We start from the raw sequence: 13,004 nt of genomic DNA, 5'->3' as shown, positions 1-13,004 counted from the left end.
ATTATTATAATAATACAGTTATGAGAGTGATGAGCTGAAGTGTAAGCGTACATACATGTTCTTGGAGATTAATTTACATTATGTTAACAAAATAATTAGAAAATGTTTGAACAGAAAAAACAACATATACAACATACAAACTGTACATCCAGAACACCTTCCAAACCCCATGTGCAGCACAGATGTCTGTGCAGTAAACAGAGATCTTCCGCCATTTTTGCGATTCAGAGACCAGAGTCTGCGCAGTAGAGACCAGAGGAGGGAGAAAGGCTGCGGAGAGACCGCCTACTCATTTAAATAACCCCGCCCCTGAGGGCTGCCTCGCGGTCACAGACTGCAGAGCGGGGCGGAGCGGAGCTGACGGTCTGTTTTATTGGTCCCGCCCATAACCAACCCTTTTACCATAACCACACCTTTTTTGAATAGAGCCGAATAAAGTTTTAAAAACCGAATTCTGTGGGGATATAAAAATTTGACAATATAAGCAGAGGTTACACTAGCTGCTGCATTTAAATAATGGAGGTAGAATTACAGTATATTAGAAAAAAACGTGATTGAAAGTTGTCTGTTTTGCCATTGAAACCTATGGGGATGGGTGGAGTTACACAGCTTTCTGCAGCGGAACAGCAGGGGGCGCCCGACCTGTGGTGGCTTCACTTTTAAGAGACGATGCTCTGTCCTGCTATATACAGTCTATGGCTTTATGTATGAATTTACCAGTCAGGTTGTAAGGAGCAGTAAAGGTACTCTGCTGAAGCAGTTTCAGTTTAGTTCTCCAACACTAACACTGAAGCAGTATTAGCATTAGCTGCTAACCACAGTGCTACGTGCGATGAACCACTAGCTGATATTCCCCTGGCTTACCGGAACACTCAGGGTTCCTCAGTGTAGCACTGTCGGGCGGCATCTGGAAATCTAAGCTTACTGTAAATAAACAGAAGCACTTTACTCATACAAACATTTTTCAGGAGAAATCCAGAGCTTGTTTGACTTTAAAAGAAAATGTTTTTTTTTTAGGAATTACAGTTTTATTTACTTAGCTTAGCGACTGCTGAATTTGAAGGAAAAGATGGCGACAACTCTGTTCCTTACTTGTGTTGTATAATGCGCCTTATAATCCGGTGCACCTTATAGTGCGAAAATACGCTAATTCAGAGCATCCAGCTCATCGTTTTTTTTTTGTTTTATACTGTGTGAAGTTATAATATGAGAAAGATGGACTTAAAGTCTATTTGAGAGGCAATAAATTTAGAATTTAGCCAGTTATTTACACACCTCTCTGCCTTACTGCTGTTGTTGACCAGTCAAGACGTGTTTGTTTCTGTAGTTTTATACTAGAGATATAAAGCCTGAAAAAGCCTGAAGCATGTCTGGACTTCATTCAGTTCATGTTCTAGACAACTGAGGGTCACACAGCTTCACAAACACAGACCACAAGTCTATTAGAGGCTAATGACTATGTGTGATAATTCAGGCATGCAGTTAGCACCATGCTAACTGGGGTACACAGGCTGCCATTGTGTGTCAGCTACATTGTAGAACTGAACTACAGTGTAGAACTGAAGAAACAGCACAGATGAGGGGAAGGAGTTACACAGACAGCAGCAGCGCCACTCCAGCCAGGACCCACTTGGCGGGAGGGTGGCGCGTTTTGAGATGAAAGTTCCAGATTAATGTGGGCCCGCGTAGCTTGGTCTGGTAAACGGGGCACTCGTACGTGTTCTTCAGCTCCAGCTGGTCAGCAGGTACTGCTCGGATGTACAGCACAGGCATGGCTGGAGTTAGGTCCTTTAATACTGCCTCCGACAGCACACCAGCAGAACAGTCCCAGCGAGCACCTGCAGGGGGCAGACAGAGTAAGTATTGGGTTGGCAATTAAATTTATTCAGCTCAAAATACAAAAAAAGTGTCATACTCTGTTAGGCCAAACTAGTAAAAAGACAGATAAATTATGCTGAACAATGACTAATATATTTTAATCATACTGCAGTGTTTTCTCCAACGTTGCGATTTTTTTTGCAGCAGACCAACACTCCTCCCTTTTACCTCAGCATATCAGAGCACTGCTGCATACGTAAGGGAGTAAGGGAGATGCCAGCTGGGAGAGCTGACAAACTGCATGTTTAAATTATTTTTACTTTCATCTGAGGTAACTTCATGATCAAAGCTCTTCTAAGGTATATCTGTGACTAAAATAGAACTACTGAGGTAGCTAGCCAAGTTAGTGGTTTTTTGAAAAGACTAAATACTATTAAAAAAAGACTAATTAATTCATTCAGAGGTTAAAAAGTGACACATTTAATAATCTCTGCAAATTGTTTAGTCTACTACTGAACTAGTGTACATTAATGATATTCTCTCCATATTTTGCCCTCACCAAGAGTAACCCTTCTTAAAAAACTCTTTCCAAGCCGTTGTAAAAGTTGAACGATGGATTTATTTTTACCACCAACTTAGTATATAACCTGGACAGGGAACAGATTAAAACTAAATAAAACAGAAAAACAGTGCTTAATCAGATATGGACATGTGCAATAAATATATTTACAAAAAGCCTTGTCAGGGAAGACTGCAATAGCATTGCATCGAGGATTCGTGTTGTCACCACGATCATGCGCTCCCAAATTCCACCCATATGGGAAGAATGCGGGTGTTGAAGATCCATTCTGCATCTTTCCTGTTTTCTTTCTGGAATGGGCCACGTATATGATTTGTGCCATGCTACGTGATAACAACTTCCGATTTGAGAATCTTTCAAAGCATGTACAATCCAGACCATCACCAGGAACATGGGTGGCACAAGCAGTAACTATAGGTCGAATTTCAACATCTGATTCTGGCTTTACCAAGTCAAATAGGGAGACCTGTGCAGTTTCACATTCCAATGGCTTGTATAAGAAAGATGGCCCTGTCAACCAAGTGCTACTGTGTGTACCATGCATTTAGCTGGACCTGATTTCTTGGATTGGTAGACCTCCGTATGCGGAAAAATGTTACTGCCTTCAGTATCAAACCTATTTCATGTGACAGCTTCTGCGACCTCCACAGCTTCCTCCACCTCTGGCAGCACTCCTTCTGTGAAACTCTGACATATCTTCTCAAACTGGAGCTATGTTCAACAGACTAAGAGAACACTAGATAACTTACCGTCTATATACAGCCCATGAACGTAGGCCCCTTCTCTCGGGGGGTGACCATAATCGTCCTTCGTCTTTCTCGTCACGTCTACACACAGAGCCATCCTGTCCAGCGGCCAATTGTTCTTACGAGCGATGCTCTGCATGATGGCTGGAAGATCGAAGAGAGTATCAAAGATACCTGGAAGATTTGTATTTATGTATGTGTGATGTGTGTGTGTGTGTGTTTGTGTGTAGCTTACCAGTTAAGAAAGACTGAGGGTTGAAAAAGCCTGAGAGCCAAACCACAGCTGGAAGCACAAAGTCCTGAGTCCAGGTGTCCAGCTCTCGACACTGAACAAGAACATCACTGAACCTGATTAAATGAAATTAAAAACAGTCTTTAACAGAATGCATGTAATAGAGACTGACAAATATATCAAATGACCTATGATATCAGGTGATACTGACTGCTTAATTAATAACAATTAATAAAAGTAATGATACAGGAACTGTCCAATCCATCTGCACCCACTATCAGACCCTCACTACAACTCCCATAATTCACCTGCACCCACTATCAGCCCTCACTCCAACTACCATAATTCACCTGCACCCACTATCAGCCCTCACTACAACTCCCATAATTCACCTGCACCCACTATCAGCCCTCACTCCAACTACCATAATTCATCTGCACCCACTATCAGCCCTCACTCCAACTCCCATAATTCACCTGCACCCACTATCAGATCCTCACTACAACTCCCATAATTCACCTGCACCCACTATCAGATCCTCACTACAACTCCCATAATTCACCTGCACCCACTATCAGACCTTCACTCCAACTCCCATAATTCACCTGCACCCACTATCAGATCCTCACTACAACTCCCATAATTCACCTGCACCCACTATCAGCCTCAATACAATTCCCATAATTCACCTGCACCCACTATAAGACCCTCACTACAACTCCCATAATTCACCTGCACCCACTATCAGCCCTCACTACAACTCCCATAATTCACCTGGTCTCACCATGGACACACTGGCCAGTTTTAAATCAACCTCATTTACAAAATACCTTCTGAAAAACCTTTACAGGTGCGAGTATTCCCAAGCTCTATTCTTCTAAATTAACACTTCTATATCTGTCCATGTACTGCTGTCCTGTGATTTCAGCATTTCATAGTAATTGTAGTGTGGTTTTCTAACAGAGTGATGTTAGCATGTGTACCATGGTGCTAGTGATTTGGTGGAGGGGAAGGTCAGCCTGCTCCAGATTTCTGGAACTCGACCGTAAAACAAGGCCGTCTGCAGAGCCTCCATATGCGGAGAGATGCTCAGCTCACCCTACAGACAAAACATTAAAGCATAAATCACATAAAGCTTCATTTAGGCTGCTAAATTACAAAACAGCCAAATAAGAATCTAAGAAGAATTTAGGCGAATCTAAAGCAGGGGTCGGCAATAGGTGGCCCGCAAGCGTGAAACATCTGGCCCAAGAGGTTGTTTTTAACTATGATGAACGATAATGAAAAAAATAAAATAAAATAAAATGCTTCTCTGGCGAACTTTGGTTCACATGCCTTCCCGTCTCTCTGTTGCACTCAGTGTAACTTTAGATTCTGCCCGTTCTCATTTTTCTCCTTATAAGACCTTTTTTCCCGGCTGTATACCAATTTACCAGTGTATTGGACCACAATCTTGAGTACACGGGTTTGATTGCGTGTGAGGAGTGGTGTGTTTATTTATCTTTTCCTTTTTTCTTAGGTTTACCTGCTTCATTTTCCAAAAACAGAACTCTTTTGGGGCCCGCCACGTAACGGCTTGGAAAATATCTGGCCCACGACCAAAACTTTTTGCCGACCCCTGATCTAAAGTATAAAACATTATTATTTTTTTAATACTTTTTGGTTACAAAACAGTTTTGCCTGTGTTCCTGTATAACTTTAATGTCTTTATTATTAAATTTACTATGTACAAAATCATAAAAAGGAAGAAAACACATTATATGAGAAAAGGTGGGTCCAAACTTTTGACTGGAACTGAATGTGGTTCAATATTATTTAACACTTGAAAATAAATTATGTTAAAAAATAGGACTGGCAAATCGTTTTGAGTTTTAAAGCCCAAGTCTAAGTTTGAATCCAAGTCAAATAAAAGTCAAGTCGTCAAAATAGTGACTTGTGTTGGACTCCACAGGTCTGGTTAGTATGTATTATCCCATTTTGTACCTGCTGTACATTGTACCGTACAGACGACAAGCACACACCATTATTTCAACCAGTATTTATTATATGTGCCACAGGATAAGAGCTGATTTCTGAAGGAGTGTGTTGTAGGCTCTACAGGTGTACCTTTAAGGCGAGGTCCAGCTCCATGAGTGAGGTGTACATTTCAGAGATCAGCAGGTTCATGCGCTCACACTCCTGCACACACACCAGGATGTAGGGGCTGCGTCTGTCGGTCTTAGCCAGGAGCTCCGCCAGGTCGTACTCCTCCGGAAGCTTCTCCAGCAGCTGCTCCAGCTCATCCCTCACCTTTACCATAACAATAATCACTATATTATACAAGTTACATTATGAACACCTGAAATCACCTGAAACCACAAAAACCTCACAAAGTATTGAGATTACCGAATTCAGGTGTTTGATCCAATCTCACTGCCAACCAATAATCATGCAGTCTAGTGTGGTGCTCAACCACGTAAAGTGACACAGTAGAATGTTCAGTTACGTAAAGCTACAGAGTGTCCTATTACATAAAACAGAGCAGTTATGAAGCAGGGTGGCCATCAGGCCCGGAGTGGCTAATCGGGAGATTCGGGAGGATTCCCGATGGGCCGGCTCATGTCAATCTCGAGTTTTGACACTTATCTGTCACTTATCTAATCTAATTCTTGCATTCATTTCCATTCAACTACGTATGCATTCTCTATTCATCTGACAGCACAGCCCCTACTTCGCAGTAGATTAGATCTGAGGGAATTCTCCCCTCCCAAATGTTTGAGTTGGTTGTGCCCACGAGTGGTCTTTTCTGGAGCGATGGAAGAAGAAGCTGCCAAATGTGCAAAATTAACAAACTTGTTTTCCAGAGGACAATACCCGCTGCAGCCAGTAAACAGAGATATGGAAATAGTTTAGTTTAGTTATCTAGCCTATTTAGCTGTATATCCTTTCCAAAAACAAACAATTAGGGCGAAATATGCCTTGTTTATTAGAATTATGATTCATAATTTCCATATTTGCATGGTTTGTATGTATTATAATTGATCTAATGTGGACATCACTCGAAACGCATAAACCTCTGGATTACGGAACAGTAAACCTTTTTACTGTAGGATGTACAGTTCCTGAATTAGAGCCGAAAAAGTGCTTATACTTTTTACCGCAGCTTTAAAAACAGGCTCTTTGATCAGCTGGGGCTACTTCAATCCTCATTTATCTCCCAACAATGCTAAAAGAAATTTGCGCCATAAATAAATGAATATCTATTTTAATCCACTGTAACACAACTTCCCTTTAAGCGACCCGTGTATATTTATATGGACGAAAAGCTTAAAGTCTCATCTGATCAAATATGTGTCGGCCGACTCTGTCAGGTGGCAAGTTCTGCAGGGGGAGAGGGGATGTGGGGGCTTGTTACCCGACACTCAGTGAGAGAGGAGCTGACTGCTGGAGGGAAGGAGGGGCCTTTTAAAGAAACAGTGCACAAAATCTCTTCTTTAGGAGTAGAATATACAAAAACACCTTTTTTAATGCAAAATAAGTTATAAAATAAGTTGTTTTTATTCTTATTAAGTTTCCAGTCCTTTGGAGAAAGAAAGTACCATTCCAAGTTTAAATCTCTATAATATCTAACCAGTAAGAGGGAGCAGTTTATAATTTTACATGGTGATTCTAAACAATTTAAAGCAAAATATAGAGCTGCAAAAACACTTGATCCATATAAATATTTCATTTTATGGATCTGAAAAAAAAAATACAGAAAATCTGAAAAGCGCCAAAAACATTTTTTTTTTTACTATATTTTGACCAATACAGATCAAGTTACAGATTCGGGTGGCCAATTAGGTAAAGTTACAGAGTAGAAAGTCGAATTACATAAAGTTACAGATACGGGTGCCCAATTATGTGAAGTTACAAAGCGGGGTGTGTGATTATGTGAAGTTATAGAGCAGGGTGTCTGATTACACTAGGTTAAGTTAAATACTGACCATCTCCTCCACACTCTGCTCCGACTCCTCTCTGAGGGCAGAGTCTCTGGGCTGCAGTTCCAGCAGCGTCCTGAAGAGGGAGTCGGATGTGACGGTCATGAACTCAATCTCTGCATTGGGGTGAAGGCTGTAGAGGCTGGGGTTCTCTGCCGGCAGCGTTTCATCCACATAGCGGTGATACCCGGCATAGTCCAGGTCTGGAGGCGCGGGGAACCCGGGGCACAGGAACAGCTCACCTTCAAACTAAACAGAAACACAGTTTCACTCTCAGGACTGTGTTCTGATAATTCTTCAGCGGTTTTTATACTGTGCCTTTCAAACATTCCACTGATCAGCCTCTTCATTAAAACTACCTTTTTGTTATCAGGTCCACTGATCATACAGGACACTTTGTAGTTATATAATTACACAAATCCTGTATCTGTTTCTTTACAAACTTTATTATTATTATTCTAAATGCAAACAGCTGTAGACTGAAAGTGGGTGATTATTTGGACATCTATTCACGGCTGTGACATAATAACCATGCTGATAGGCTGTATTGATGGAGAAGTAAAGGTTTGTGTGATTACAAATAATTTATTTATAGATATAAGGATATAGGTACAACAGCATTACTACAGCAGCACAGTGAGACAAAAAGGAATGTTTAAAATAAAAGTGTTTTTAGAGTATAGATTACATTATCTTGAGTAGCCTGCCACTCTGACGAAGATATTATACTTTTATTTTAACTATATTTATTAAACAGAAAGTAACAGAACAGAGTTAGATTCACATGATGGCTACTGTGCTCTGTTCACTTCATTCAAATTATGTTATCTTATATAGAAAATATATATGTTAATAAGCATAATGATATTGTGGTCAACAGCCTTTTACTGACAGGTGTTTTAAGGCAGGGAGCTCATTAAAATGTGCAGGAGGGTACAGCAGTTCTGGAGGAGTTTAGTTAACTAATGTAATGCTGTTTGTGTAACATCTTTCTGTAAAATTACCCACTCCATGGCCATCAACAGCCGTTCCTCCAAAACCCTGAAAGAACTCGGGAAACACTTGGAATAAAAGTGCGATACTGGAGTTGCAGCATTAAAGAGGATTAATTTAGTATTTACTCATCTGGAGCTTAACCCCACTGTGAGGTCGTTTCCTGGTCTGCACAGTGGTCATCCCCTACTGTTCCCTCACTGAGGCTCATTAAGCCTAGGGTCAAGCAGCCATCAATCAAACCACGCCCATCCCAAACCCGGCTATCGATTACCCACACTTTCATATGCTGCAGAACAAGCCTCTCAGAGAGCTGGTCTAACTGCCCTGATCTCCAGATTAGAGATGTGCTGAGAATCAGGAGCAGGTCTGAGATGAGTTAAAGAGCCCATATCATCAAAAACAGCTCTTTTATTACATAAAATTATTATACCTGACAAAAACACCTTGAAATAGTAAATAATTCATACTGGATCTATGATGGAGAGCACACTTAGATCCAGTATGAAATATTTACTGTATCAATGATGGAGACCAAACAGTAAATAATTCATATTGACTGGAAAGCCCTCTCTTCTACAGTAAAGAATTCATACTGGATCTATGATAGAGAGTCCACTCTGGTATGGTAAAGAATTCATACAGGACAAATGATGGAGAGCCTCCTCTGATACAGTAAATAATTTAAACTGGATCTATGATAGAGAGCCTCCTCTGATACAGTAAATAATTTAAACTATATCCATGATGGAGAGCCTCCTCTGATACAGTAAATAATTTAAACTGGATCTATGATAGAGAGCCTCCTCTGATACAGTAAATAATTTAAACTATATCCATGATGGAGAGCCTCCTCTGATACAGTAAATAATTTAAACTGGCTCTATGATGGAGAGCCTCCTCTGATACAGTAAATAATTTAAACTGGACTTATGATGGAGGGCACACTTTGATACAGTAAAGAGATGCATACTGGATTTTTGATGGAGAGTTCCCTATGAAACATTATAGAATTCATACTGGATCTATGATGGAGAGTCCCCACTGAAAGAGTAAAGAATTCATAGTGGATCTGTAAGGGGCCGCCCGCAACGTGGTCTTCCCACCACTAGAGGGAGGCCACGCTCTAAGCCAGGTGGTAATCAGCACGATTAACAACAGCTGGTGTCACTACCTTATAAGGGCTTCCTTCCGGTTCCTCGGCGCAGAGTCTTGAGTATTCCCGTCAGAAAGCAAGACCACGCCGTTTTTTCTTACGATCTCTTCAGAGTTGCCAAGTGGCTCTCTATCTTTAACCTCTATGGGAACAGTGTATACTGGGCTCAGTTCAGAGAGGTTCTCTTTAATTCTTCTAGAGCTACCTGTGTCGCTCTAACCCCTTCACCTCTCTTGTCGTGTCACCACGAGGCTGTCTGTCTCTCTCTCTGCAATTCCCCTATATCTGCTTTTGAGTTCATCCTGGTGCTTTATTCCACTAGGATAAATAAAAATTCTGAGACAGCTCTCTGGATCTTCCCTTTGGGGCAGCTGTCTCATTACAGCAAGACTCTGCCAAATATGGACTCAGCAGATAAGGCAGCAATGCAGCAAGCCATAACATCTCAGGGTGCTCGTCTGGGCAAGCATGAGGAGGCATTAAATCAGCTAGCTCAGCGTATGCAGGAGTTAACCATGGCTGTCCAACAGTTAACTATTCCACCCAAGGAGGAAGCCCCACCTGCTGCTGAGCAGGCCCCGTCTCTCACTGCGTCCTCTGCAGATATAATGCTACCAGCCCCCATGAGATTTAGTGGTGAGCCAGGTGGATGTCGGGGCTTCCTGCTCCAATGCTCTTTGGCTTTTAAGCAGGCCCCTAATCGGTTCCCCACTGAGGAGGCCAAGGTCGCATATATGATTTCCCTCCTTTCTGACCGTGCCTTGGAATGGGCTACAGCCCTTTGGGAGTCCGGATCTCTAGACTGTAAGTCCTCTTCTCTCTTTGCTGGAGCCATGAGGCGGACATTTGATAGCTCCAGCAGGGGCAGTGACGCTGCTACTGCCCTCCTTAATGCACGTCAGGGTACTCGGTCTATTGCAGATTATAACATTGCTTTCCGAACCCTGGCTGTTGAGAGTGGGTGGGACTCACTGGCCCTGATGGCTGTTTACCAACAAGGCTTTAATGACGAGCTAAAAGATCTAATGTCAGTCCGTGATCCTCCTAATTCCTTGGAGGACCTGTATGACCTGACTCTTAGGCTTGACAACCGTCTCCGTGAACGTCGTCGGTCCAGCAAAAAGGGGTCTCGCACTTCTCAACCTCGAGAACTTTCTCCTCATTCCCGGCCACAGTCTAGGGCTGATGGGACTGAACCCATGCAACTCGGTCGCACCCACCTCACCCCTCAAGAGGCTGAAACACGTCGCTGTCAGGGCAGATGTATGTATTGTGGTGGAGATGATCACAAAATTGAAAAATGCCCTGTTAGGCCAGTAAAAGGCCAAGCCTACCCCCGGTAGGGGACCCCAGGGTAGGCTCTCTCCTCAGTCCCCAGTCAAGTGGGCTGTTTCTCCCAGTCACTCTGATATGGGGAACACCATCTAAGGAGGGACGCCTGACTGCCTTTGTTGACTCCGGGGCAGCAGGCGATTTCATGGACATCTCCACAGCACGCCAACTAGGTTTACCCCTGGAGTCCCTTACCACTCCTTTACCAGTGTCGGCTATTGATGGCTCCCCATTAAGATCAGGAGCAATTAACCAACAGACCAAACCCATCATTATGAAAGTGGGCCAACATACAGAACGTATGTCTTTCTTTTTGACTCAGGCACCAAACCTACCTGTCATCCTGGGGTATTCTTGGCTGCAAAGACACAACCCCCATATAGACTGGCTCTCAAAAAGCATTCGACAGTGGGGTTCCCATTGTAGGGCTTCATGTTTACGCCCTGGTCTCCTGGAGAGTCATAATACACCTTACCAAAAGCCTGTTGACCTGAGTAAAGTACCTAAAGGTTACCATGACCTTAAGGAGGTCTTCAGACTGAGGTCCTACCACCCCATCGTACCTTCGATTGTGCCATTGAACTAATGCCGGGCACTGTTCCTCCTAGGGGGCACCTCTTTTCTCTATCAGGGCCTGAGAAAGAGTCTATGGAGGAATATATCCAAGACGCCCTGGCACAGGGGTTCATCCATCCTTCAACATCTCCTGCTGGGGCAGGTTTTTTCTTTGTTGGCAAGAAGGACGGGGGTCTGCGGCCGTGTATTGACTACAGAGGCCTCAACAAAATCACGGTCAAGACCGCTACCCTTTGCCTTTAATGACAACAGCCTTTGAGGCACTCCAACAGGCCTCTGTTTTTACTAAATTGGACCTTCGGAGTGCCTACAACCTGGTACGGATCCGCCCAGGGGATGAATGGAAGACAGCTTTTGTCACCCCTACAGGCCACTACAAATACCTAGTAATGCCGTTTGGGCTTATGAACGCACCAGCTGTCTTTCAAAGGCTTATCCACGAGGTCTTGCATGAGACCCTCGGCCTCTATGCTTTCGTTTACCTGGACGACATCCTCATATTCAGCAAAGATCTGAAGGAGCACATTGTTCATGTCCGCCGGGTGTTACAGCTGCTCCTTGAGAACCACCTGTTTGTAAAACTGGAGAAGTCCGAATTCCATGTTGCTACGGTGCGTTTCCTGGGCTTTGTGGTTTCCAAGGGTAGTTTGGCTATGGATCCAGTAAAACTGAAAGCAGTGGCCGAGTGGCCTCACCCCACCTCCCTCCGCCTGGTCCAACGTTTTTTGGTCTTCGCCAACTTTTACCGCCGGTTTGTCAGGAACTTTGGCTCGGTCGCTGCACCACTCACTGCTCTGACCCGCAAGCAACCAGGCCCATTCCAATGGACCGACGAGGCCCAGAAAGCATTTGAGGAGCTCAAACATCGTTTGATCAGCACCCCTGTCTTACGCCTCCCAGATCCTGACCTCCCATTTTTAGTGGAAGTTGATGCCTCGGACATTGGGGTTGGTGCTGTACTTTCCCAGCGCTCAGGTGAAAACAACAAGCTCCATCCGTGTGCGTATTTCTCTCACCGTTTGACTCCCACTGAAAGAAATTATGACGTGGGAGACCGGAAACTCTTGGCCGTTAAGATGGCCCTTGAAGAATGGAGACACTGGTTAGAGCGTTCCAAACACCCGTTCTTGGTCTGGACGGATCACAAAAACCTCTCATACATCCAGAGCGCCAAGCAGCTGAATCCTAGACAGGCACGTTGGGCCCTGTTTTTCAGCCGCTTTGCCTTCACTCTGTCTTACCGTCCAGGATCCAAAAACATTAAGCCTGATGCTCTATCCAGGCAGTGGGAGGAACCCTCTGTACCACAGCTCTCGCCCATTCTTCCCCCAGAATGCATACTTGCACCCCTGCAGTGGGAAATTGAGGGAGTGGTCCGGACAGCCTTGCAAACAGAGCCAGATCCAGGTGGATGCCCCACCAACAGGCTGTATGTCCCCACATCTGCTCGGGCTCAGGTTATGCACTGGGGACACACCAGTCCAGTTTCAGGCCATCCAGGGGTTAAACGCACACTGGAATTCCTGAGCAGGCAGTTCTGGTGGCCTAGGATGGCAAGAGAGGTTCGGCAGTTTGTGGCTTCCTGCGATGTATGTGCTCGCAACAAGGAGCC

At 43.8% G+C, this 13,004-nt stretch overlaps 1 protein-coding gene across 1 annotated transcript in view; it reads right to left on the bottom strand.

Moving 5' to 3' along the window:
• Positions 1-210: 210 nt before the first annotated feature.
• The window catches only part of LOC103021919 (dynein axonemal heavy chain 11), a 232,881-nt gene continuing 220,087 nt past the window's right edge, over positions 211-13,004 (bottom strand). Inside the window, exons 77-82 of the mRNA XM_049480231.1 lie at positions 7,342-7,584; positions 5,483-5,665; positions 4,360-4,475; positions 3,380-3,492; positions 3,148-3,288; positions 211-1,838 (exon numbers count right to left, since the gene is read on the bottom strand). Coding sequence (XP_049336188.1) covers positions 1,591-1,838; positions 3,148-3,288; positions 3,380-3,492; positions 4,360-4,475; positions 5,483-5,665; positions 7,342-7,584 — 1,044 coding nt within the window. The 3' untranslated portion in view covers positions 211-1,590. The remainder of the gene's footprint in view (positions 1,839-3,147; positions 3,289-3,379; positions 3,493-4,359; positions 4,476-5,482; positions 5,666-7,341; positions 7,585-13,004) is intronic.

The sequence above is a fragment of the Astyanax mexicanus genome, chromosome 6 (genome assembly GCF_023375975.1).
Source record: "Astyanax mexicanus isolate ESR-SI-001 chromosome 6, AstMex3_surface, whole genome shotgun sequence".
In the NCBI taxonomy this organism is placed as follows: domain Eukaryota; kingdom Metazoa; phylum Chordata; class Actinopteri; order Characiformes; family Acestrorhamphidae; genus Astyanax; species Astyanax mexicanus.
Note: the sequence above shows the minus strand (reverse complement) of the source record. Positions and strands in the feature narration are given on the sequence as shown.